This window comes from Salmo salar, chromosome ssa26 (assembly GCF_905237065.1).
Source record: "Salmo salar chromosome ssa26, Ssal_v3.1, whole genome shotgun sequence".
Taxonomy (NCBI): Eukaryota; Metazoa; Chordata; class Actinopteri; order Salmoniformes; family Salmonidae; genus Salmo; species Salmo salar.
The window spans coordinates 10,120,724-10,145,440 of record NC_059467.1 but is presented as its reverse complement, the minus strand read 5'-3'; the positions used below and the strand labels follow the sequence as shown (position 1 = coordinate 10,145,440).

Here is a 24,717-nt window from a genome sequence, read left to right as displayed (position 1 = left end):
TCTCCTCTGAACCAACACCAAATCCATGCAACCGAAGAAAGTCTTTTTTTGGGGCATTTCATTTTGTTTTGTGGATTTGGTTTGTTTTTGTTTTTTTTCCTATCATGGATGTTTGCTATGAAAACCCAAGGGGTGCAGAGAGGTGGGCTTTTCCATGCATTTTTTTTTGTAGACTGAGAAGTTAACTGTTTGTTTTATATTCCTTTAATTGTGTCCTGTTCTCGATCTCCCCCAGGTCGGAGAAGAATACACTGTGCAATACAGACAAAGGTAAAACAAACACACTTTGAATTGTTAACACTAGGTGATTATAAATTGACGCAGTTAACTTGGCAGCAAGTGGATGTGGGCCAATCGGTGCCCACAACTGTTTTGCTCTCGTGCTTGATGTTTTGAAAAGGTTTAAGAAACTGATATCCACCGCCAGCTAATTCCTGTCAGAATTAAGTTTCGCTATGAATAATGCCAATGTCGAACGATTAGAGCCTGGCGTTTTTTTTTTTTTTTAGCTGGATTCAAGAGGTGGTTAAAAACTTCTTAGCCTTTGTGGCCCTGCTTAAACAAGCCCCCGCAAGTTCACCTGCCATCATGCAAAGGGTTTTACCCACTCCCAAAAAATTGTTGGCACTTAAGATATGCATTTCACAGCATTTGAACTTGAGTGCTGCGGGGAAGGGTTATTAAAATTCACACGAAACATTAGCGTTCAAATCCATCCCTCAAAGATTCTGGTGTGAGCCCAGTCGGGATATATTCTCAAGACCTGACTTGGCATCTCTCGAAGTTGTTTTCCTAAAAAGAAATATGTATGTATATTTCCAGTAGCAGCCCCTTTCTAATTCTGGTTGTTCAGCTCTGACAGCAGGATTCAAGAGCGTATCTTCAGACGCAGACGTCGTGGTAGCAACTGTTTGACTTGCAGAGCTGGCTAACTGAGATTTGGGAGAATGCTGTGGGGAATTTTGAGTTGACTGTTTTCCTGCCTCGACGGAAAACATGCAGATGGGTGGATTAGGGTAAATAATCTACAAAGGGCATTTTGGTGCTTTGAACAAGGATTTGCCATATTGAGACTGAACCCAAGAACTCAACAGGCGCTAATGTGATTATCTGTGTTAATTTAAAACGTTTCATGATCCAGTGTTTAAATACTTGGTTTCTACTGAAGGCGGCAACCTGCATGTTGCTCTCATTACTGTCCATGTTAGCTGAGTAAATAGATTGATGTTTTTGCTCATCAATTCAGTTTGAGGTTCCTTTCCCAAGACTGTCAGTCTTGAATAAGATATATAGTGCAGATAGTACTAAAACCAAACGAGCAAGTGCCCCATAAAGAACTATTAATGAACACTGGCACTCTGCTCAGATCTTTCCCCAAAGGACACTGTCATGTATTATGGTCTGCTATTGTTATGACTACTGAATCTATAGCCTCCTCTCATATCTCTACCGTCTTACTGTCCACATATTTCTCATTACTTACAGTATCACCAGAAGTGTTGATTGAATGTGTGAAGAGCAAGAACCATCTGAAGGTGAGCGGCAGCCACAGTGGCCAATGGATATGCTCACTGCATATAGGTCTACATACTGTATAGCAAATGTAGGCTCACTAATTGATACATTCAACAAGGGAATGATGATCACTTCTGTCATGACTTTACCTCAGGGTAAGCATTTCTCTAGTCGGGCAATGAATAAAAATGCAGTCTATTCCCCCGTTCCTCTAGACATGCAGTCACTTTCCCCACTCCTCCGGTCATAACAATGTGCCCTCTTCTCCCAGCTGAAGGAGCTGCACAAACTGGGAGCCGATCTGTCACTGCAGGACCCCTCAGGATGCACCCTGCTCCACTATGCTGTGGACACTGGTAGCAAGGACACTGTCAAATACATCCTGGACAATGGTAGGGGACAAGGCGTTTTATTTAAGTAGGACCTCCCCCATCACAATACTGAATCATTCTGTGGGATTTCCCAAAGTGAGTCTGTGACCCTCAAATATCAACTATGTGTCCCGAAGTTAACCCCAGCACAGTAGGCTCTATGTTTTATAAAAGTAGGATAATGTCCCAGGTGTGGAACGCCATCATTTTGATGGTCATGAGCATTGTTTAAGACAAGCGCAGATGCATCTCACGCCGTGTTCGCTCGATGACGTTTATGGAGTCTTTCTTCCACAGCAACAAATGATACATTTCAATATTTGAAAAGGGAAATGTTTTCTGTCAAAGTACTCCTGCACCAGCTTTTTACTACTGTATAAACGTAGTACCGTCGAGCATTGTAATTGCTTTAGGGACATGCTTTAAAATGTCTCTTCTTTTTTTTCTGCCCCCTCCCAAAAAACAGCACCCACAGATATCCTGGATGTAACAGAAAAAGAAAAGTAAGTTTAAGACATGGATTTTGAAATGCTTATTTTACACATTCTGTGTGATGTATCTAGTTAAAGTTTTTTAAATAGGAAGTTACACTCATTGGATCTACTTTGTCTGTCTTTCTCTCGGTCTCAGTGGGGAGACAGTGTTGCACAAAGCAGCGTCACTGTGTCAGAGGACTATCTGTCACTACCTGGTAGAGGCAGGGGCATCCCTCATGAAGACAGACTTACAGGTGAGAGCAACGCTCCCTCTTCCCTCATTGCTTTACTCTTTATTTGGCCAAAATAATCCCAGTTGATGCGTAGGTTACCCCTGAGAAGGGTTTTTATACAGTGGATAGGGCGGCAGGTAGCCTAGCGGTTAAGAGCGTTGGGTCCGAAAGGTCGCTGGTTCAAGTCCCCGACCCGACTAGGTGAAAAATCTGCCGCTGTGCCCTTGAGCAATGCACTTAACCCTAATTGCTCTTGTAAGTCGCTCTGGATAAGAGCGTCTGCTAAATGACTAAAATGTAAAATGGATAAGTGGTGGGTATAGAATGGCCTAATCATCATCCAGAAGGAAAATTAGCTCGTCTTTCTTATGACAAGATAATTATACACCGGGTGAGGGAGCATTACAGCGGTGCCCTACACGTCCCCTCTGAACCAAACTTGCCAGATGCCTGCAAAGTCAATTAAAGTACTTACCTCTAAGTGGCTCCATCATAAAATGTCTTATGTGTTTACCCTCTCCTGCAGAGATAGCCAATTGGATACATTTGTTTCAGTGTGTGGAAAGCAGTTGGAGCATAACGCTTACATTTTTTACTAAAGTATTTCACAAGCATCCTCCTTCTGAAGACCCCACAGATGGTTTTTATCTCAGATTTCTGTCCTGGAAGGCTCAGACTTTACCACATTCAAGATTTCTTGATTTTCATGTCAAGGCTTGAAGAATTTTCTTATACAAAATCTCACTGCCAAATGGTGTGTCTGCAGTGTGGTCTCTCTCATACTGTAAGCAACTGACAGAACGCTTGAGGTGTCACTAGGGAGGAGTGTAGTCCTGGCCAGTCAGTTCTATCGTGAATTGAACGTACTCTGGTACTGTGGCGCTCCTCGAAATGAAACATTCCCATGACATTCAGCAACTCAGCAACTTCCCTCTATCCTGTGTACACCCCCCCCCCTTTCTCTCTCTCTCTCTCTCTCTCTCTGCCCTCAGTGAGCTAGCAGTGAGTACAAGCAATGATGAAAAAATGTAATCTTGCAGGATTTGGGGCAAGTCTGATTCATACCCTGTGGCCTTAGGATGCAGTTCAGCCTGGCTTTCTTTCCTCTCCGCCGTCTCTTCATCCTGCCACCCTTTCTGCCTGTTGGTCTTTCTCACTCACAATACATTCACTCTTGGCCTTGAGATGTCAGCATATCTTAGCAATTACTTCTCCTGTCTTTTTGTCTCACCCTCTCGCCATGTTCTCTTCTCTCTCTCTTCGAGTTTTGTTGGGCTCTGCGCTTAAAAAAACAAGCACTTAGAAATAATAGATTTTGTGAAATCTTAAATGGCACAGGAGCTCTTGGATGAATCAGAAAACCTTTATTGAGTCTAAAAACATTCTAGATTTGCTTTTGCACACCGACATTTGGTGCATATTCACTGTTGATAACTGAAAATATTAAATCTATACCATGATGAAATCCGAATACAAATGATTCCTACATCTCAAAAATAATTGCAGACTGATCTTTGACTCTGCGGCTTAGTGTTTAGACTTCAGGAGAAATAGATCCTGCCTAAATTAAAGTTGGGTTCTTCATTGCAGTATTTTATGTTGAGCAAGTTGCCTCTCTTGTGCTGCAGGGTGACACACCAAAGCATCGTGCAGAGAAGGCCAAGGATGCAGAGCTGGCAGCCTACCTGGAGAACCGGCAGCACTACCAGATGATCCAGAGAGAGGACCAGGAGACAGCCGTGTGACTCTGCTCCCTGACCTCCAGCACCACTTCCCTATCACCTATCCCTGTGCCAAACCTACTTTAGCTAAAAAAGGAAACTCACCAGAGAAGACGGTCAAAAGGTAGCCAGTGTTGTATTCTCCTGCTAGGGACTTGGTTGAAGTTCTACCAGATGAGAGACTCGTCAGGTCCACCATGTGAGATGCTTGTGACCAGTGGACTTGATTATTGCACTGCCCCCAAAAAAAGCGTATGTTTTGTGTCGGAACGCTTGGAAGAGATGGTTCGTCTGTTTCATTTTTTCCTCCAGGTTGTGTTGCGCTTGCAATCCACCTAGACTGAATGTTGAATGGTTATGTAGAGAATTGTGCTCCAAGGTTTTAGGACAGGACCGTGGGTAATTGAATGTCTAGGTAATTGTATTATTATACGCTCCGATGGAGTTGTATCTCTCCGTGTCTATAAAAGCAGCGTGAGCGTTTCAACCGTACAGATCACAATGACTCAGTGGATTTCAAAAGGGTATTAACACTCTGATCTGTAGGCCAGCTGTCTTTAAGGCAACCAGAAATGTCATTATTTTGATGACGTTTTTATTTGTTTATTGTACTGCTGTTGATTTTTAAAATGTGTATTATTTGTTGACTGATTTGTCCACCCATAACGCAGTGTAATGGGATAAAACTATCCACGATAGTGGGGAATTTTTTACGTAACACTTTTCTCATCACCAAACGATTTGAATTGAGTAAATCAATGTTGTTCTAGTTTATGATCACTTGGCAAATGTTTGTTTTATTTCTTAGTGTTAATAAGGATATTTGGTACTGTACACGTATCGTAGTAGCTCTGTGTTAAAGCAGTTTATGCACTGCAGCTCCAATTGCCTTGATTTTCTTATTTTGTTGGCTGATTTGTTTGTATTTAATGTACTTAATTAAGTCATGGTGTATTTTTATAGCATTTTTAAGCAGATTGATGTTTATATAATTTGTACATATTATAAATTTAACATTTTTGTGTTTGGTCATTATTTACTATAAAATGTGCATTTTATATGTATTTGTTTCAGAACTACAAAGCATTTCTTCTCTCATATTGTTACAGAAGTCAAAGGCGTATTTATTCACCTCAACGTTTTTTTACCGATTTATGTTCAGCAAACTCAAAAATGTTCTAAAGGTTTGGGTTGTAAATTTACAAGGTGTTTGTTGTTGTTTTTTTACATAAAAAAAATAATAATTTGTCTTCATACAAACCATCAATTTGAGGTTGCTATTTATTTTCCATAGTTATAATCTCTGTTAAAATATGGCTGGTCATTTAAAACAGAAATATAATCAAACTTAAGTTATAAAGACCTGTGATGGTGTTCATGTTACATTTGCGTAGAGAGTGAAGGGAAGGAATTGGTGTCATTCCAAAAGCTATCCTACTGTATAACTAGCTAACTAGTTTAATGTAGAGCCCTAGTAACTGTGGATCTACTGTATTTTGTCAGATTGAAATTAGTTGTTTCTCTGGATGTTTTCTTTAAATTATTTAATCGCTAAACATACTTGTAAAACATACTTGCAAACACATTAACAAGGTACACTATTTCATGTGCACATTTTTCCTGGATTCATTTTCTTGTCAAAAGTTTCTAGTTTTGACCTTTAAACAATCCATCATGTCAACTAAGTTGCATTTCATTGTAAATCATTGCTGTTCTCTATTATGGCCAGATACATGAAGAAATGTAGCACTGAATCAGTTTCTGTGATAGGAAATATGTTGTCAATGAAAGTCCTGTAGTGTTTCTAATGCCAGACTGAAGATAACATATATTTTTTATTTGATTATGAAAAGTAAATGAATTGTGTAGTTCCACATCAGTTATTACACTTCATACATAATCATATGTTCTCACAGAATTTTTGAGGGGGGTGCACTTTCATTTTTTTGCATTTTTAACAATAGAAAACATCCACATACAAACAACAACACACAGACGCACACAAACCTCCACAACATCACCCCTGCCCAGACCCACCTGCTCACGCCCCCATCTCCAGCTCCCGCATCACTCTCCACCACAAAGCCTCAAACTGCACCATTTTGTTTCATGGTCACACTGATTGTCAGCATTTTCATTTTCAATAATGAAGACAGTAGGCCCCCATTTTAGTTGACTTCACTATAACTGCAATATTATGTTAGCCTTGAGGCTGAGAAGATTAGATATCATCATTTGAGGCATTTATGATTATACTGCATACTGAAAGAGGTGCATATTTGATCAGGTTATGTAACATCCTGTTCAGAGACTGACATGGATTTATATCATTTGGATGTATATTAACATCAGGTTTTTATTGAAGCCTATCTACCTGCACTATTTTTGTATGTTTTATGTATTTGAGGATCTGGTCCAACTTAAACAACTGTAGTTCACTGTGATCTTGGAAAGTACACTGTGGGATCATTATAACAGTGTTTTTCCCAACTTACAGTATATATTTGTCCATTTCCAATAGAAATATAGATTAAAACAGCTTTAGGATATTCACATTTATCAGAGGTTTTCTAAATCAGTTTTCAGTCTCATACCATTGGGGATCCTGATTATGTAGTATGCATAGTGCATGTTATTGTTGATTGACAGACTTTTTTGGAGGCCTTGCATGATCTTCCCTATGAGATGAATTGTGCCACCAAACACAAAAAAATACATTATTGTAAATGTCGTCTTTTTTTATTTTATATTTGTATTCTTAGTTTTTTTTTACTTATACAGGTAAGTCGATTTTTAAGATTATTTATTTAAAATGACGACTTGTCAACAATATTGAATCGATTATGAAATGGTCACGTCAGATTTCTAATGAACATATACAGTGCTTTCTGAAAGTATTCAGACCCCTTGACTTTTTCAAGATTTTGTTACGTTACGGCCTTATTATAAAATGGGTTAAACTGTTTTTTTTCCCTCATCACTCCCAACACATTGCCCCATAATGACAAAGCAAAAACAGGTGTTAAGACATTTTGCCAATATATTAAAAATAAAATACTGAAATATCACATTTACATAAGTATTCAGACCCTTTACTCAGTACTTTGTTGAAGCACCTTTGGCAGCGATTACAGCCTCAAGTCTTATTGGGTATGACGCTACAAGCTTGGCACACCTGTATTTGGGGAGTTTCTCCCATTCTTCTCTGCAGATCCTCTCAAGCTCTGTCAGGTTGGATGGGGAGCATCACTGCACAGCTATTTTCAGGTCTCTCCAGAGATGTTACATTGGGTTCAAGTCCAGGCTCTGGCTGGACCACTCAAGGACATTGAGACTTGTCCCGAAGCCACTCCTGCGTTGTCTTGGCTGTGTGCTTAGGGTCGTTGTCCTGTTGGAAGGTGAACCTTCACCCCAGTCTGAGGTCCTGAGCACTCTAGAGCAGATTTTCATCAAGGATCTCTGTACTTTGCTCCGTTCATCTTTCCCTCAATCCTGATTAGTCTCCTAGTCCCTGCCGCTGAAAAACATCCCCACAGCATGATGATGCCACCACCATGCTTCACCGTAGGGATGGTGCCAGGTTTCCTCCAGACGTGACACTTGGCATTCAGGCCAAAGAGTTCAATCTTGGTTTCATCAGAACGGAAAATCTTGTTTCTCATGGTCTGAGTCCTTTCGGTGCCTTTTGGAAAACTCCAAGCGGGCTGTCATGTGCCGTTTACTGAGGGGTGGCTTCCGTCTAGCCACTCTACCATAAAGGCCTGATTGGTGGAGTGCTGCAGAGATGGGAGAACTTTCCAGAAGGACAACCATCTCCACAGAGGAACTCTGGAGCTATGTCAGAGTGACCATTGGGTTCTTAGTCACCTCCCTGACCAAGACCAGCTATAGGAAGAGTCTTGGTGGTTCCAAACTTCTTCCATTTCAGAATGATGGAGGCCACTGTGTCTTGGGGAACTTCAATGCTGCAAAAATTGTTTGGTACCCTTCCCCAGATCTGTGCCTCAACACAATCCTTTCTCGGAGCTCTACGGACAATTCATTCGACCCCATGGCTTGGTTTTTGCTCTGACATTCACTGTGGGATCTTATATAGACAGGTGTGTGCCTTTCCAAATCATGTTCAATCAATTGCATTTACCACAGATGGACTCCAAGTTGTAGAAACATCTCAAGGATGATCAGTGGAAACAGGATGCAGCTGAGCTCAATTTCGAGTCTCATAGCAAAGGGTCTGAATACTTATGGAAATAAGGTATACATCTGCAAGAATAAAAAATGAAAAGGTCTTGCTTTGTCATTATGGGGTATTGTGTGTAGATTTGAGAAAAAAAAAAGATCTGTTTTACAATAAGGCTGTAACGTAACACAATGTGGAAAAAGTCTAGGGGTCTGATTACTTTCCGAATGCACTGTATGTCCAAACCTACCACTGGAATTAAACATGCCAAAATGTACAGAGGAAAACATTGCTCAAACATTTTACATTCTCAAAGTCAGAGACACTTGTTGAATAAGTAAGATTGCTCATGATTAATCTTGACATTACTATCTAAGGGGCGATGAATTTATTAATAATCATGCCTCATTTGATATCCTGGCGAAAGTTGCCTTGGAAACTAAAGACAGCATCTCTCCACAGCATCTTATCTATCGTCTATGATCTACCAGATTGTAGCAGTATTTTTTTGGTGTTTTAAGTTTCACCAGAAAATATTTTGACAACAGCAGAGGAAAGCTAAAACGGAGCATGTAGTACAAAGGTGCCTCTTGAAATTGAGTTGAATAACCTCAGCCTCAGCCTTTGTGCGCTTGTACTACAGTATACAGATTTGAATCTGGCCCAGAGACTTGCTGTCACATCCCAAGCTATTTTTTTGACAAGTCCATCGCTCCATAATGAGTTTTGCTGTTGTCATGTAGTATTCTGTACATTAACTCAACCATTTCAACATCTCACATTGTCACCTTAGCTTTGTGTAGTGCCTTTACCCATAGCTCACGTCGAACTGAAAATACAAGGCTATTATTATCAGACACGATTTCATGTCATGAGCTCTATCCTGTTATGGTGTGTGCAAGAAAGCACTTCCCATAGGAGTTATCACCAAATAATAGATTTTTGTATTTGAAATGACACATTCCCCAACATGATATTTTAAATGCTAATCTAAAGATGCGTTATGGCCCCACGTTCCATGTTGTCGACTACTGCAAAGAGCACCCTCTCCCATCATCCTTTCCGTATGTCCGCTGATTTTAAAAGTACTATATTCAGTAGAAATCCACAGTCTTTGAATTACATACAAGTGGAAAGTGCTCTTTGGAATGGCAGGAGCGTGGAACTACCAATGCTATAACTGCATTAATACAAAACTTTATTAGTGTTCAGTTGCATGAGTGCAATGCAGGCAGGCATGGGGCTTACAGTGACTGAATGGGGTCAGACAACTTAAATGCCTCTCTTATGACATTTTTAAAGGAGCTCCAGTATAACAAGGAATGGTAGTTTAAGTATATTATCTGTGCTTTGTTTTGAGTTGCTGTGCAATTCAGGTGCGAGAGTATCTATCACAATTAAAACAAATAAATAAATAGAGAGAACATTTAAATTACCGTGCAATATCGTTTTTTTTCTTTATTCCAAAATATCTCATCTTTTTTTTACTTGATAGAAATAGTGACCAAAACGTGATGGACAGACCGGTGTGCAACGTTGACGGTATCAATCTGAATATTTGTTTCTATTGGCTGATTTTTTTGGTGTTGTTTTGTTTGTTATTGTCTGCTTGGGGAAAAAAAAAATAAAGGATGGTACTTAAACAACTGTATTTATTCTAATTACTTTCTTGTGAGTGTTGATTTTATTTATCATTTCGGTAAAAGTGCACTCCTTAATAATAACTCTGCATTTGTATTAGGTCCTATTAATATTTAGTATCTACCTCAGGTGACCTACTGTACAGGTGATGATTGTTACTGTAAACTAAGAATGGAGTCCACCTCAACAGTCTGTTAGCCTGGTTCTTTTCAAAGTTTCTTTGTACATATTGAGGGGTTCAATGGGAGGCGGTATACGGGATTTTGGAGGTGGTAGAAGGGTTGACATACGGCTAGGGTTAGCAGTCTAACCCAAACACACAAATGTGTTTAAAAGCGGTTAGAAGTCCACGGTTTGGACTGTACCCTCTTGTATTTGAGGAAGACAGCCTCAATAATTACTGATGAAATCCAAGGACTTGTGATGTAATACAAGTGTTTATTCCTCACAACTAGAAGCTATCAAGACTAAATGCCAGCTAATCTATCTATTAATATGATGGACTCATGACAGCGATCAAATGGACTATGTTGCATCTTCATTTTATTCTTGAGCCTTTATTTGGCATTGCAATGTTACATGCTCTGTCTGGATGACAGCATTGGCTCATATGAGACACTGGTTCGACCAATACTGAATGCCCAACCACATAAAGTCATTGCAGTGCAAGTATTGAAAGCCTTTTGAGACTACACATTTTCCCCTCATTTGTTGCAAACCATAAAGCTACCCACACCTGTAAAACATTTTTTTTTTTACAAGGATCTGGTAAAAACAAACCGTCCTCATAGGCCATTCGCGGCTCCCTAATCCCTGGCTGCAAAACCAGCTCAAAATATAAACAACTGAGATAAAGACCTCCAAAGATTCCCTGAGGCCTAAACCTAGTGCTCAGACAGCATAGAGCAGCGTATACAGAGTGGTATGTAAGCAAAGCTTGATGGTCCAACCCAGTGAGACAAACTGCCATTTTTTTTGTAGAATGTCTGAAGGAAAGTAATAATGATAATTAAACGCCTCTGTGTTGCAACATGCAATGTGTTTGAAAATGATGAGTCATGCAAGTCAGAGCTGATTCGTAGTGCATCGTCTGGAATGATTAAAATACTGTAATTGGATACTGACTAGTTACTGCTGGATGTTGTGTTGGATGTGTGTTTATCAGTTTGGTCTACTTGTGAAATTGAACAGCTTTTTTTTCTCCTTGCTCTGACTCATTGTTGGCATGCTATCCTACTGGCAATTGGAAATGTCCCTGTCTGTGGTTCAGATTCTGGTCTGATCGCTATTGTGGTCCCGACTCATCACCCCTGCCCTCCTGGGATTACCCAATCACACGGCCCGAGGTCACAGAGTTACCTTGGATATACTGTACAACGACACTAGATAACATGTAGACGCATACTGTATAAGCTGTATTTTATCAATACAGTCATCTAGTTATTGAAAATGTGGTGATTTACTGTAAAACACTGTCAGCCTATCTAGGCACCACACTGTTACTCTGCTCTGTGGTTGAGCATTTGCTTACACCAGAGGCTGGTAGGAGGAGCTACAGGAGGACGGACTCATTGTATATGGCTGAAATTGAATAAATAGTCAAAGCACGTGGTTTCCATATGTTTGATGTGTTTGACACCATTCCATTAATTCCATTACAGTCTTTACAATGAGCCCGTCCACCTATAGCTCCTCCCACCAGCTTCCTCTGGCTTACATGTGGTGATTATAAATGGCTCTTATCCAGGGTCCCTGTCTAATGGAAGCTGTTGTGTGACAACAAGCTCTCTGGGTACAAAATCAGAGGTGGCCAGGAATTATAGGGCTAATGACTGGTCAATCCCTCCTGTCCTCCTGTATACCATTTACTGTGGAGTGGTGGAAAAAGTACCCAATTGTCATACTCGAGTAAAAGTATAGATACCTTAATAGAAAATGACTCCAGTAAAAGTAAAAGTCACCCAGTAAAATACTACTTGAGGAAAAGTATTTGGTTCTAAATATACTTAAGTATCAAAAGTAAAAGTATAAATCATTTAAAATTCCTTCTATTAAGCAAAGCAGGTGGGACCATTTTCTTGTTTTTAAACTGTATGGATGGCGAGGGGCACACTCCAACACTCAGACATAATTTGCGAAAGATGCATTTGTTTAGTGAGTCCACCAGATCAGAGGCAGAAGGGATGAGCATGTGTTGTCTGGATAAGTACGTGAATTGGACCATTTTCCTGTCCTGCTAAGCATTCAAAATGTAACGAGTTCTTTTGGGTGTCAGGGAAAATACATTATTTTCATTAGGAATGTAGTGAAGTAAAAGTTGTCAAAAATATAAATAGTAAAGTAAAGTACAGATACCAAAATAAAAGTACTTAAGTAGTACTTTAAAGTATTTTTACTTAAGTACTTTACACCACTGCATTTCTGATGCATACATCCCTAGGCATTCTGTAGGCACCATAGAATAATATAATCTGTCTATGGTAGGTAGTCAGAGCACGTCATTCTGCTTTCCTTTCTCTGTGGTAATGTCTGGTGGTGAAATTGATATAGGTATATATAGGAGTCAATGTATTTTTAATTTGCAAGCATAAAAAACAATACTTGTAGCTTCAAAAGACTAGAACAATGAACGAGACATGATAATTCTAGGGATTCACAAAAATATAACATCAAAAAGTTAGTACCCTACTAGGGGTTGCGGTTAGGTGTCTCTTGACCCGTAATCATCACGTGGGTTAGTGATGTCACTAGGTGGTTAATTTAATGTGGCCCTAATGTTACCAGCTCAAACTAGTTCTGGAGAAACAAAGGGGAGGGCGACAAATAAGAGCAAGCTGGCTGGGAAAGAGGTATTGTAGGACTGTAGGACTCTCTTGTGGCTCAGAGTAAGACCTTTAACTCTCGCCAAGAAGTACGATCAAAGAAACAAGTAAGTTATATGTGTATTAGTCCAAATGTATAGTGATAAAATGATTACTTTGTGTCACTCAATACAACGTTGTCATTACTCACTTTTAATAGTTCAAATATATAGTCTCCATCATTGGAATCCTCTGGAGAATAACTGACATGTCGTGTGTAATTTTTCTTAGGAGGTTTTATTTGCGTGTAGGTTTCTTTATTGAGTTTTTCTTTTTAGTTTTATGGTCCTTTAAGTAATTTATGCACCATGTATTGACTTTACTGCATATATTCACTTTTGCCAGTAACGAACACACAACTGTTGTCCCATACACGCGATTTGCGCAAAAAGCGCAGTGGCACTGCGTATTGGCATAAACTTAAGTTGAATCTTAAATATGAAGTTAAGGATTGCATTAAAAATACTGAACAGAAAGTACTTGTTTAATTCTACAACGGTTCTGTTTAGGGCTCTGAGGAACTTGTGGTCAAGATATGTTTTGTTGTAGTAACTGCTTTGCTTTGAGTTTAATAACTTTGTAATTATGTTAGCTATTTTTCACTGTGTGACAACGTCCTCAGGGGTGACACATTCTAGTTTTGATGATAATAAGACGTGTGTGTGTGCACCCTCTGTACTTCTTCCAAACTCAAGTATCACAGCTGAAAATAGTTACAGTAATGTGACTATACATTTAGAACTGAGATAAATCCTGCGAAATATACGAATATTGTTTTATATAAATTATTATGTTGAGTTATTACTATTTCAGATGTAGTGAAAGCTACATAGTTTGAAAGTGTACTTTTACATATCTTTTGTTCGTCTTAAAGTGAAGCATAACCATTTATTCCACAATCTTAATTGTGTTCATGTGCCAGAAATCTTTTGCTTTCTGTTTGGGCCATTGAATGATTTTTATGACCAGAAAACTTCACTTGAGCAATAACTGTAAGTGACTCAGGATAAGAGCTTCTGCTAAATGACTAAAGCTGATGTAAATGTAAATCTCTTCCACCTCAAGAATATGACCATTGAAATCGACTCTAACCTCAAGTACTTGCGTTCTCTGCTATCCACTCCACTCAAGAGTTGTTCTCCTTTTTTTTAATGTTTCACTGCCCAGGACCTTTTCACCTGACCACAATCGTTTGCTTTCTCCTCCCCTGATCCAAAGTAGGGGCTGTGTAAAGAGGCTGTAAAAAAATGATTTGCGGTCAGAGATAACGACCAAAGCAACATAACCTTAGAGAGATGTAATGGGGAAAAAGATAGTCCTCAGTCTGTTGTTATCATTGTTTTTCTTGTTGTATTTCCGTCTCTTTTAGAAAGCTATTGGGCACGCTGGATACAGCTAGTGCCTCAGGGTTAGGTTTTTGGAAAGGGAGGAGGGGTAGCATGGGGCTTTACAGCTTGTGTGAGCTTGGCAGATGGACCTTGAGGCAATGGCACAGATAATCAGTGGAGAGAAAACAGCTTTGAAAAGACAGATAAAACTCTCCCTTGCTATTCAATGGACCGTTCAGCCTGCAGGGCCCCTCTATACTATTCTCTCACTGCTCATGGGTATGATGGAGACTGTCATTGGTTATGTTAACGTATCGTGAAATAAGAAGGAATGTGAAGTAAGTAGGCAAGGGCCATTGTCTCTTTTAGAGAGTAAACCATTCTGTCATGACTGCCATGCCTAGAAGGGATAATATTTACACGTCATTGATGGCAGGGAGAACGTTTAGCTGTTGACCATATAGTAGATAAAGTGCACTCATCCTATTTGAGTCAATAATGTGAATCGTTATGTCCTTGCACTGTTGGTCTCTGACGGCCAGAATCCACCTATATTTTCTATATTAGATCAAATAAAGCATGTGATTCAGCCATTTGTTGGCCACTAAGTGTTACTTCCTTAAGTAGGCCAGGACATTCTGGGTCTTTGTTAACTGTCTTTCTTTAGAGTGACCCTCGACCCCGCAGCTTCTCTCTTGTTGGTCTTAGTGAGCATTCCATCCTTTTTTTTGCGGTCAGTGGCTTTTCTGAGAAGACGAGGAATGCTGCTTTGCAGTAAAAACAAGAGTTAACTTTACGCTTTATGCTTTTCAGGTTCAGTGTAGTCCTGCTTTCCATGTGTTGTTGTTATTGTTTCGTTGTAGAACTGATCTAGATGTGTGTTTGACAGTAACTCTAATGTTATCTATTTGACCATTATGAGATTATTAGCAAGAGGAAGCACCATTTGAGTCAATCGAATTATGATGGTTACGGTATCTGGTCCAATTTGACTATTTGGTTTGCTTTCTGCTAGTCAATAAATATTATGTTCATCCCATTGTGTGATGGGTAGATGGTGGTAGTTGGGTGGGGGGTAAATAGTGGGCGATGTTTCATAATGACATGTTTCTGGTTGGGTAAAGAAGATCTCTTACACACCCATACCTAAGTATTCTAACATTCTTGTTACAGCTGCATTACTGATAGATAAAAATTACTGGCACGGATAAAAATAGCAATGTTTGTAGGCATATTTAGCAACTTTTTCGGCATGCTAGCTCTTGTAAGCTGTAGTATTTTAAGATGACCTTTCTCCCGATATGCTAAGTTCACATTCAGATGTGTGGAACAAAGACTCTGCATGGGATATCTGCCTAGTGGCCCTTTAGAATGGAGTGAAAGGAGACCAGGAAAAGGCTCTGTTTTGATACAGGGAGTCTGCATTAGCAAAGAACGATGAAAGATTTTAAGGGCTCTCCGGGCCTCACCCTTGGCAAGGCTCAGTGGGTTAGATGAGGCCTGCTGGGTGTTGTTTCATCAAAGACAAAAGTGTTGCCTGGAGTAGCCCCTCGACATTTATGACCAGGGGAAGAATGTCATTGGAACTGCTAGCTGGTGCGGGGGAAAAAAGCCAGCTTTTACTTGAAAATGGGACTCTATCATTTTTAACGGTGATACAAAAAGATAGAGATTCAGTGAGTGGTGGGAGTTGAGAATAGGGAGTGTTTAGGGAGTTTCCAGAGTTTTATGGTTGCTTGGAGTGTTTAGTTATGCTTACTGGCCACTGACGCTTAATTACTTTTTTGAGGACAGAAGACAGATTTACTGGGTCAACAGAATATTTGATCAACTGGCTTGAAGAGGAGCAGTAAGTGTATGTGCCAGAGGGCCGGCTGGCTTGGTCTTTGTGTAGCCATCACTTTCATTCTCAGTCCTTTCGATGAGCAGTGAAATACAGATATAACACTTTCAGAAGCCAATTGTAAAAATACCTGATAAAATGATCGTGCCTTGGTAGATTCTCAGGTAGACTCCCTTTCAGTAGTGAGTGGATGGCTGCCACTTATGGCATTCTACCTCACACAGTACGAGGCCATAGTTCAGAGAGGTGATAACCTCTAATGGATTGGACTTTTCCAGTGAGTTGTTGATTCATCAGCTGTAGCTGACCTTTCTATCCAGGGTTGCCCGCAGGCAGGGAAAGTTCAATGCGAGCATACTGCAATGTGAGAGGATGTGACTGCCATCTCTGCTCGGCTTCTGGACATATTGGCACAGGCACAAACCAATAAAACAAATGTTGCTGTTAGATGAGTTTGCGTGGGCGACGGGCAATACACAAGGGTGCTGTTCATCAGAGACTTCCCAGCAAACCGGAAACATTCACAGAACATTATCTAAGATTCCCGTTAAGTCGACGTGGGGGGGGAGTTTTTATTTATTTAGATTCATCAGGGGGTGCTTCCTGTGGCTATGTCCTTGGAATCTTCTCCCAACATTCACTAACATTTTCTTCACAACATCTGTAAAAACTGCAACAGAGCATTCCCCTAAAGGTTGTCATTAGGTTGTCATTCAGTTGCCAGGGAATGTAATAACACAATGTTTCCGGTAATGTTCTTAGAACATACTGCCGCAACCAAATGTGGGAGCAGTAGAACTGGTTCTGAGGAAACAGGAATATTCAGGTAATGTCGATGGAGATATTACTGCTAACCCCGATAACAACAAACCTTCCTGCAGGACTCGTATAAAGCCATTCTGTAAGGTTATGACATGATGATCCAGAATTGTTCTAAAAACATACTTCAACGGTAATGCAATTCGTTCTGAAAACATTGCTGCAATGTTCTGCTGATATTGATGTGTCATGTAACATTATTATGCTGTAGGAAGTTGCCAAAGTTTTAAACGAATGGCATTCCTATCCTCTTACGTCATTATATTATATTAGGGTATTGTCCAAACAAAGCTATAGCTTTTTTTCAACAATGGCAATCAAGTAGATTTGAACCTGCAATCTGCCATCTTCAAGCCCTGTAGGCTACTTAGTCTGCTACTTTGTTTGCTGCACCACCACGATCTTGATGTTTCTAGTGGATCCTTAAATTATGATCCCAGCTATGGCTACAGTATATGTCTTAGTGCATATGCACTCTATGTACACCTCACCACAATCCGCCAGGAAATAATTGAACATGAATTCTGAAATCAAGTTTGGAGGGAAAATAAAAGTAAAAGTTTACAGCATATAAAGAAAATTGGCAGAGAACGAAATAATAGAGGATACTTATTTTTCTAGATTTTGTTATTATATCTTTTGCAAAGACTAAGACCACAACCTGGAAGTCAGAGTAAAGGTGTAAACAGCTTTATATTTGTGTTATTCACACCCCAGTGGCGCAGTGGATTAATTCCAGGGATAACAGTCCAAAGCCCAGGTTTGATCCCTGCTTGCGACTATCAACCAATTATGGTAAAATCATGTGATTCCAAATAATTGCCGTGTGTTTCTACATGGATTGTTGTACAACTAACTTCCTAAACAGTAAGATAACACTAACACGTGAAAGAAACATCTATGGACTGTTCTAAACTTAATTTGATAATTCTGGGAACATTGAGGGAATGTTTTGTGCACCCTGATACAAACATTGTAAGAATGTCTTCAAAACGGGACAGATTTAGTGTTTTTGGAACCTATCTTGTCATATCCCCACAATGTTCCCATAACCTAAATAAATGTTTCAGGAACCTTTAAAGAACATAAAAATATGTTCTGGAAATGTTCTTGCAACATCAGGCAAATGTTTTTTCAACCTAATAGAAACCTTGTAATTATCTGCACAACTGGACAGTTGTGGTTTGGGAATATATTTTTTGCCATGTTCCCACAATGTTACCACAACATAAAGATATGTGTTAGGAACTTTTAAAGGACATAAAAAAATGTGTTCTGGGAATGTTCACGTAACATCAGGTGAATGTTTTTTGCATTCTCAAATAAACATTGCATAATCATCCGCACAACTGGACAGTTTTTGTGTTTTGGGAACAGATCTTTTGTCATGTCCCCACAATGTTACCACCAGACTGTTCCCACAACCTAATGAAACATTCTGGGAACCTTTAAAGAACAGACAAAATGTGTTCTGGGATCGTTCTTGCAACATAAAGCGAATGTTTTATACAAACATTGTATAATCATCAGCACAACTGGACTGTTGTTGTATTATGAGAACATTTGCCGCAACCTAACAAATGTTCTGGGAACTTTCACGGAACCAATTTTGGTTTGCTGGGTTGCCGTCTTAGTTTGTGTTGTAGGAACATTCATTGTAACATCCACCTGACATATCGTGAACAGCCCAGAACGTGACATCTTAGTTTCCTGCTGCAGTGTGATCTCAATTCTTTGTTCTCGATGGCTTCATTGTTTGTGTTCCACTAGGACACTAGTATGATTTGTGCATTTTGCCAGTCATTAATGAGGGGTCCTAATTAATCATAGCCAATAATCAGGCTATGGTACAGAAAACACATCTTGTGCCTTGAATGTTGATTGTATGTCACAGATATAAACGTAATAATATTCCAAACACTTCTTTGCATAGTGAGAAGCAATGTTTCAGTTTTTATTACCCTGGGAAGCAGATTGATTGAATAGGGCTGCTAATCTTTTGAAGGGAAAGCTTGAAATACTATTAGATTCCCACCACAAAATCAAGGATTTGGTATTATAGGCAACCTTGTTTGGGTTATTGAAGTCAGATTCCTGGAATGAAAATAATTACTCTTTGTGGGTGTTCTTCAAACTAATACAAGACCTGTTTGTCCCGGCACATCTCTGAGCTCTTCTAACCCAGACAGAGACAAGCAGTTCCCTCGTGTCCCCTAGAAGAATTGCTTCAAACCAAGCCTCTTCCATCGAGCTCTCCCTGTCAGGGCGGCCCCTATCACCTCCCAGCAGGTGGGTTAGCCTTCACCATGGTGATCTGGTGCTGCCATCCATCCCCTGCTGCTAGCTCTGGGACTGTTGGCAGAAAGAATAGACATGAACTCAATTAAGTCAGAGAATAAATAGAAACTCAGAACTTGAGAGCCTAGGAGGATGCCTTATAGACAACCAGACATTTCAGAAATAGAGGGCTAGTCCTTTATCTGTGAGTTACTGTCCTTTTCTTTTGAACTAGACTCTTAAAGCTGAAATCTGTAAAGGGGGAAACAGTGCCACTGGTCGCCCGACCAGTGGCACTGTTTCCCCCCTTTACAGATTACAGCTTTAAGAGTCTAGTTCAAAAGAAAAGGACAGTGCCTTTGTTTTCAGGGATTTAGCAGAAACATACCTCAAACAACATGGCCAGCCTAGCTAACCTGTAAAGTAGGGTTGAGTTTGGCCACATTGTGGCGCTGTTGTACATGCAAGCTCATTGGCTCATAGCGGCCATATTGTTTCAGCTAGTCTTGCATTCATTGATGCTAAATGCCAAATTTGGTCCCGATCGGTCTAGCGGTTCTGGAGAAGAAGACGTTAAAAATGATCCAACATACATTAAAGGCATGATTGCATGATCAGTTTGATTGTGAGTTCTGATATTTGAAAAGTACCGAAGTAACTCTTCCTTGGGCTATGTGTCAAATTTTTCCTGATGGTGGCACGGTAGGCCCATAGCTGAACTCCACCATTGGTGCTTGCAGCTATATATTTTAATGTTTTGTTGATGAAATGGAGGAGAATGTCCGGCAACGTGTTAAAAAAAAATTGCAGTACATATCCTGGTGTTCTATTGCGCGTGCAACGATGTCTGAGTAAAAACAGCACAGTGTTCGTTGTTTGGAGTAACTTTGTTGTTGTAGAATCCCAAACGGACATGACAGTTTCCCCCTTTACGGATTTCAGCTTTAAAACGTCTGCATGATGCAATGACCATGATACACAAAGATGGGAAGCGTGATTGTGACAACAAGATGACATGAATTGTGTTTAATGTGTCATCAACATGAGCAGGATAGATTTATGTTTTCGAACATATCCCAGGCACCGCATGTCACAAAATTAAATGTTGTATTTTGTTTGGTGTTCATGTTGGAAAACGTGTTGTTTTGTGTAAGGGGAAGTGAAAGGGTGGAGTGGGTAGCTCATGACCCATTGATCCTCATTGCTGGTTGTGTGCCTCACAGTTCGTCTGATTGACCCTAAATTGAGTCATGAGAGCATAGGAAAAAAATCAATACAATCTTTCAGCCCTCTCACATGTATTTTCCCAGTTCTCACTCACACAGCCTCGAGTGTCAAGCTTTAAAACTGTTTCATGTCATTCATTTGATATAACATGACGTGTTTTACTCTTTGACCATAATCCTTTATTCACTTTTCACCTCTAAAGTAGAGAACCTCTCATTGTAATGTGCAGACTCCTCATGAACAGACAGGGGGAATTAGTTTGACATAGCTGGAAACGATCCATATTTGACCTTGATCGTGCTCTTTCAACTCTCATCTCGATTACAGATACACACCAGAGGAACATCAGGTTGACCTTTGGAACAGCAGATGTCACCTCAAATGACACACAATATAACCTACATAATGGAAACGTTATTTCTAGTGCCACAATTGTAATGGCATGTTTTTTTTAATTTTTTTAATTTTTCCTCTTTTTTTCCTTTTCTCTCCAGTATGCGGGGTTTGTTCTCAACAGTTGTGGTGCTTCTGGTGGCCTTGATGATAGTCACCACTGAAGCAGAGAAAAACAAGAGAGGTAAGGGATTTGCTATGTGTTGCTTTAATTTGCCATGCCCAGTTTTAGAATCAGCACGGCAGTTGCACCTTTCGTGAGGTTCATAAAGCGTCACGATAGGTTGGAAACCTGTCCTTACTAATTACTAATTGTAATATTGCTGATATTGTTTCTGTCATCTGTATATATTTTTTTCTTCATAATTACATCTTGATATTTTTGGTTTCACAGAGAAGGGCAAAGGGGCCAAGGCTGGTGCCACTGAGTGTGCGGAATGGCGCTATGGTAGCTGTGTGCCTAACAACGGAGACTGTGGAGTCGGTGTCAGAGAGGGCACCTGCAACAACCAGATGAGGAAACTGAAATGCAAAGTGCCTTGCAACTGGAAGAAGGAGTTCGGCGGTAGGAATTCTACATTGATAGATGATTCCATTTCCCTTGATATAATTCTCAATGTGTAAAGTGGTCAGTCAATCAAAAATATAGCAAGCATGTCATTCATAGGTTATTACTACATAATTAGAATTGTATCATGGAATTTCTTAGTAAATACATAGTCATTTACATAACCACAAAAAACTATAGAACAATTTCTTTAGAATAAAGTATGTTCAGAATGTTCTATGATAGTCTGATGACTCACACTAAATTCTTCCGCTGCTCTGTCGTTCGCTACATACTTTAGTCTGAGACTGCCATCATTGAAGTTGCATGTTGGGACGAGGGCCACGAGGGGCGTTGTGCAAAGCAAAGTCATCAGCGATTGGATTGTCTCTAACCAATCAGAGTACCAAAGCCAATGCCGAATTTTCAAACCGTCGCTTTACCCACGTGTGTTCTAGCTCTGGCCCAAACCATCGGTTTCTGGACCAATCAGACGGCCCGAATGTGTTTGCATTCGGTGAAGGGTTGGTGAGGTACTCAGATCCAGACTCATTGCGGGGAAGAAACTAACGTACTTGGGCGTGGCATAGCGTTTGGCCAGAGCAAGGAGTCTGGGTAACCAGGCAACCTCTATGGTGGTGTGTTTCTGATCCAGTTTGTTTTAAAAAAAAAACTATCATACTCAATGATTTTCCCTTCTGAACTGTGCAATTTCAGCTGACTGCAAGTATAAGTTTGGCAGCTGGGGTGAGTGTGACACAGCTACTGGATCCAAGAACCGGTCTGGAACCCTGAAAAAGGCCCTGTACGACGCAGAGTGCCAACCCACCATCAAGGTGTCTAAGCCATGCCCCGCAAAGACCAAGACAAAGGCCAAAGGTAAGAAGTAGAAATGTAAGTAATGTAATAAAGTCAAATTCCTATCCACAAATGAGTATGTCATGTTGAGCAAGGAATCTATGATGAATTTACCCTATTGTTTCATCATTTCTTATTTTCTTCCTACAGGAAAGAAGGGAAGAGGGAAGGAGAACTAGAAGGTGGATGAGTCCACATTGAACAAGTGATTGGTTGGATTTTATTACGCAATATCCTTTGCTTTTTCAACAAACATAATATGCACAAGTGAATTATGAGATGTCAAGTGGGCCCTTCCTTCAAATACAGTATAACAAATGCTAAATGTCTCTGAATATTGACCAAATATCCCACGAATGTAGACAAACACAAAAAATGTTCTCACAAAAATGTCCAGCTGTCAGTGGCCTGGCAATTTGGCGAGTAAGAATGCAGTTCTGGACATGCTGTATTATGCAAGATATGCAAGAAACAGATACTTTGACCTCAGCAGTGTTTTAGATCTACCTAAACAACCTTGTGATGTACAACCAGAGTTTGTTGTATTTTTTTGTACGCTCTCAGTTCCTTCACATTAGTTCAACTGGAGTCAAGGAAAAGCTCCTTGTTTGAGATGATTTTAACCAGTAGATTTGATATACTTGAGGTTTTTTTTTATAAAAAATGTTCATCTTACATTGTTGTGATTGTTATAGTTTTCTCTTGACTACCAATTAGTATTACTAACAGAATTGATGAGTGGATTTCAATTGCGTGTGCCAATTAGTAAAAGTAGAGAGATGCAAATCAACTATTTTTCTAGTAAACTGAGGACTGTCAGCTCAATGTGTTTCATGTACAATACAAAGCTGAGGTTGAATGCTCAAGAGATGGCAGTCATTGTCTTTGTAAAGATAATAGTGGTATTGTTAAAACAATTAGTTTTATAATATATATACTTCAAAAGGTGTCAGGCGATTTTGAGTTGAACTGCTGTGCTCATATTTTTGCAAACACATACATTCACCTTCACGCAGTTCATCTGTACTCTCATTTTTGTAATTACTGTCATTATTATTACACAAACCCTTGGAACAGAAAAAAATCAACCACTTTTAATAAACTCTCCGAATTTTGACTATTGGTTGTTTCGTGTTTCTTCTTAATAAAGGTTTGTTAAGTCTCTGCTTTTGTAGAAATATATAGTGACAATTTAACTTACTACATTTATGCTATTAAAGAGAGACTGAATCAAAACAACTATGTCTCTGGTTGAAAATGGCTTATGTGGCATCGATATGTGTCAGAAACATTTATTCTAGTGTCAAAATGTACTACAAAGTGTAAATATGATAATTTTCGTCATAAAGTCAGTCTCATCCAAAACTGAGATTTGAGAGATTATTAGGAAAAAATGGTTTGTCATGGCATGAAGGGTACATAATAATTTTCCTTCGGTTGGGTTTATTTTATTCCTGCCTACAGCTGACAGCACCCAAGTAGTGCCCAGCACACTGACCATCGTACATTTGGTTTGACTTTGTATATCCCTATTAGAGGTCGACCGATTATGCTTTTTCAATACCGATACCGATTATTGGCGGACCCCAAAAAAAGCCGATACCGATTATTTATTTGTAATAATGACAATTACAACAATACTGAATGAACACTTATTTTAACTAAATATAATACAGAAATACTATCAATTTAGCCTCAAATAAATAATGAAACATGTTCAATTTGGTTTAAATAATGCAAAAACAAAGTGTTGGAGAAGAAAGTAAAAGTGCAATATGTGCCATGTAAAAAAGCTAAGGTTTAAGTTCCATGCTCAGAACATGAGAACATATGAAAGCTGGTGGTTCCTTTTAACATGAGTCTTCAATATTCCCAGGTAAGAAGTTTTAGGTTGTAGTTATTATAGGAATTATAGGACTATTTCTCTATACGATTTGTATTTCATATACCTTTGACTATTCGATGTTCTTATAGGCACTTTAGTATTGCCAGTGTAACAGTATAGCTTCCTTCCCTCTCCTCGCCCCTACCTGGGCTCGAACCAGGAACACATCGAAAACAGCCACCCTCGAAGCATCGTTACCCATGCAGAGCAAGGGGAACAACTACTCCAAGTCTCAGAGCGAGTGACATTTGAAACGCTATTAGCGCGCAACCAGCTAACTAGCTAGCCATTTCATATCGCTTACACCAGCCTAATCTTGGGAGTTGATAGGCTTGAAGTCATAAACAGCGCAATGCATTGCGAAATGCACGAAAGTGCTGTTTGAATGAATGCTTACGAGCCTGCTGGTGCCTACCACCGCTCAGTCAGACTGCTCTATCAAATATCAAATCATAGACTTAATTATAACATAATAACACACAGAAATACGAGCCTTAGGTCATTAATATGGTCGAATCCGGAAACTATCATCTCGAAAACAA

At 39.6% G+C, this 24,717-nt stretch overlaps 2 protein-coding genes across 16 annotated transcripts in view; both read left to right on the top strand.

The window, feature by feature from the left end:
• The window catches only part of LOC106587110 (diacylglycerol kinase zeta), a 129,265-nt gene extending 123,682 nt beyond the window's left edge, over window positions 1-5,583 (top strand). For 14 of the 15 annotated variants that reach the window (XM_014175121.2, XM_014175117.2, XM_014175118.2 and 11 more), the window contains 6 exons: window positions 236-270; window positions 1,486-1,535; window positions 1,787-1,907; window positions 2,353-2,389; window positions 2,517-2,616; window positions 4,224-5,583. In XM_014175121.2, coding sequence (XP_014030596.1) covers window positions 236-270; window positions 1,486-1,535; window positions 1,787-1,907; window positions 2,353-2,389; window positions 2,517-2,616; window positions 4,224-4,340 — 460 coding nt within the window. In that variant the 3' untranslated portion in view covers window positions 4,341-5,583. Of the gene's footprint in view, window positions 1-235; window positions 271-1,485; window positions 1,536-1,786; window positions 1,908-2,352; window positions 2,390-2,516; window positions 2,617-3,587; window positions 3,598-4,223 lie in introns of all 15 variants that reach the window. The other variant, XM_045708345.1, reaches the window with a different exon arrangement.
• Window positions 5,584-12,880: 7,297 nt separating this feature from the next.
• On the top strand, window positions 12,881-23,407 carry LOC106587109 (midkine-B). Its single transcript, XM_014175108.2, has 5 exons — window positions 12,881-13,066; window positions 20,987-21,069; window positions 21,280-21,450; window positions 22,150-22,311; window positions 22,441-23,407. Exons 2-5 carry the CDS (start codon window positions 20,988-20,990, stop codon window positions 22,467-22,469), a joined length of 444 nt encoding a protein of 147 aa, XP_014030583.1. The 5' UTR covers window positions 12,881-13,066; window position 20,987; the 3' UTR covers window positions 22,470-23,407.
• Window positions 23,408-24,717: the final 1,310 nt, after the last annotated feature.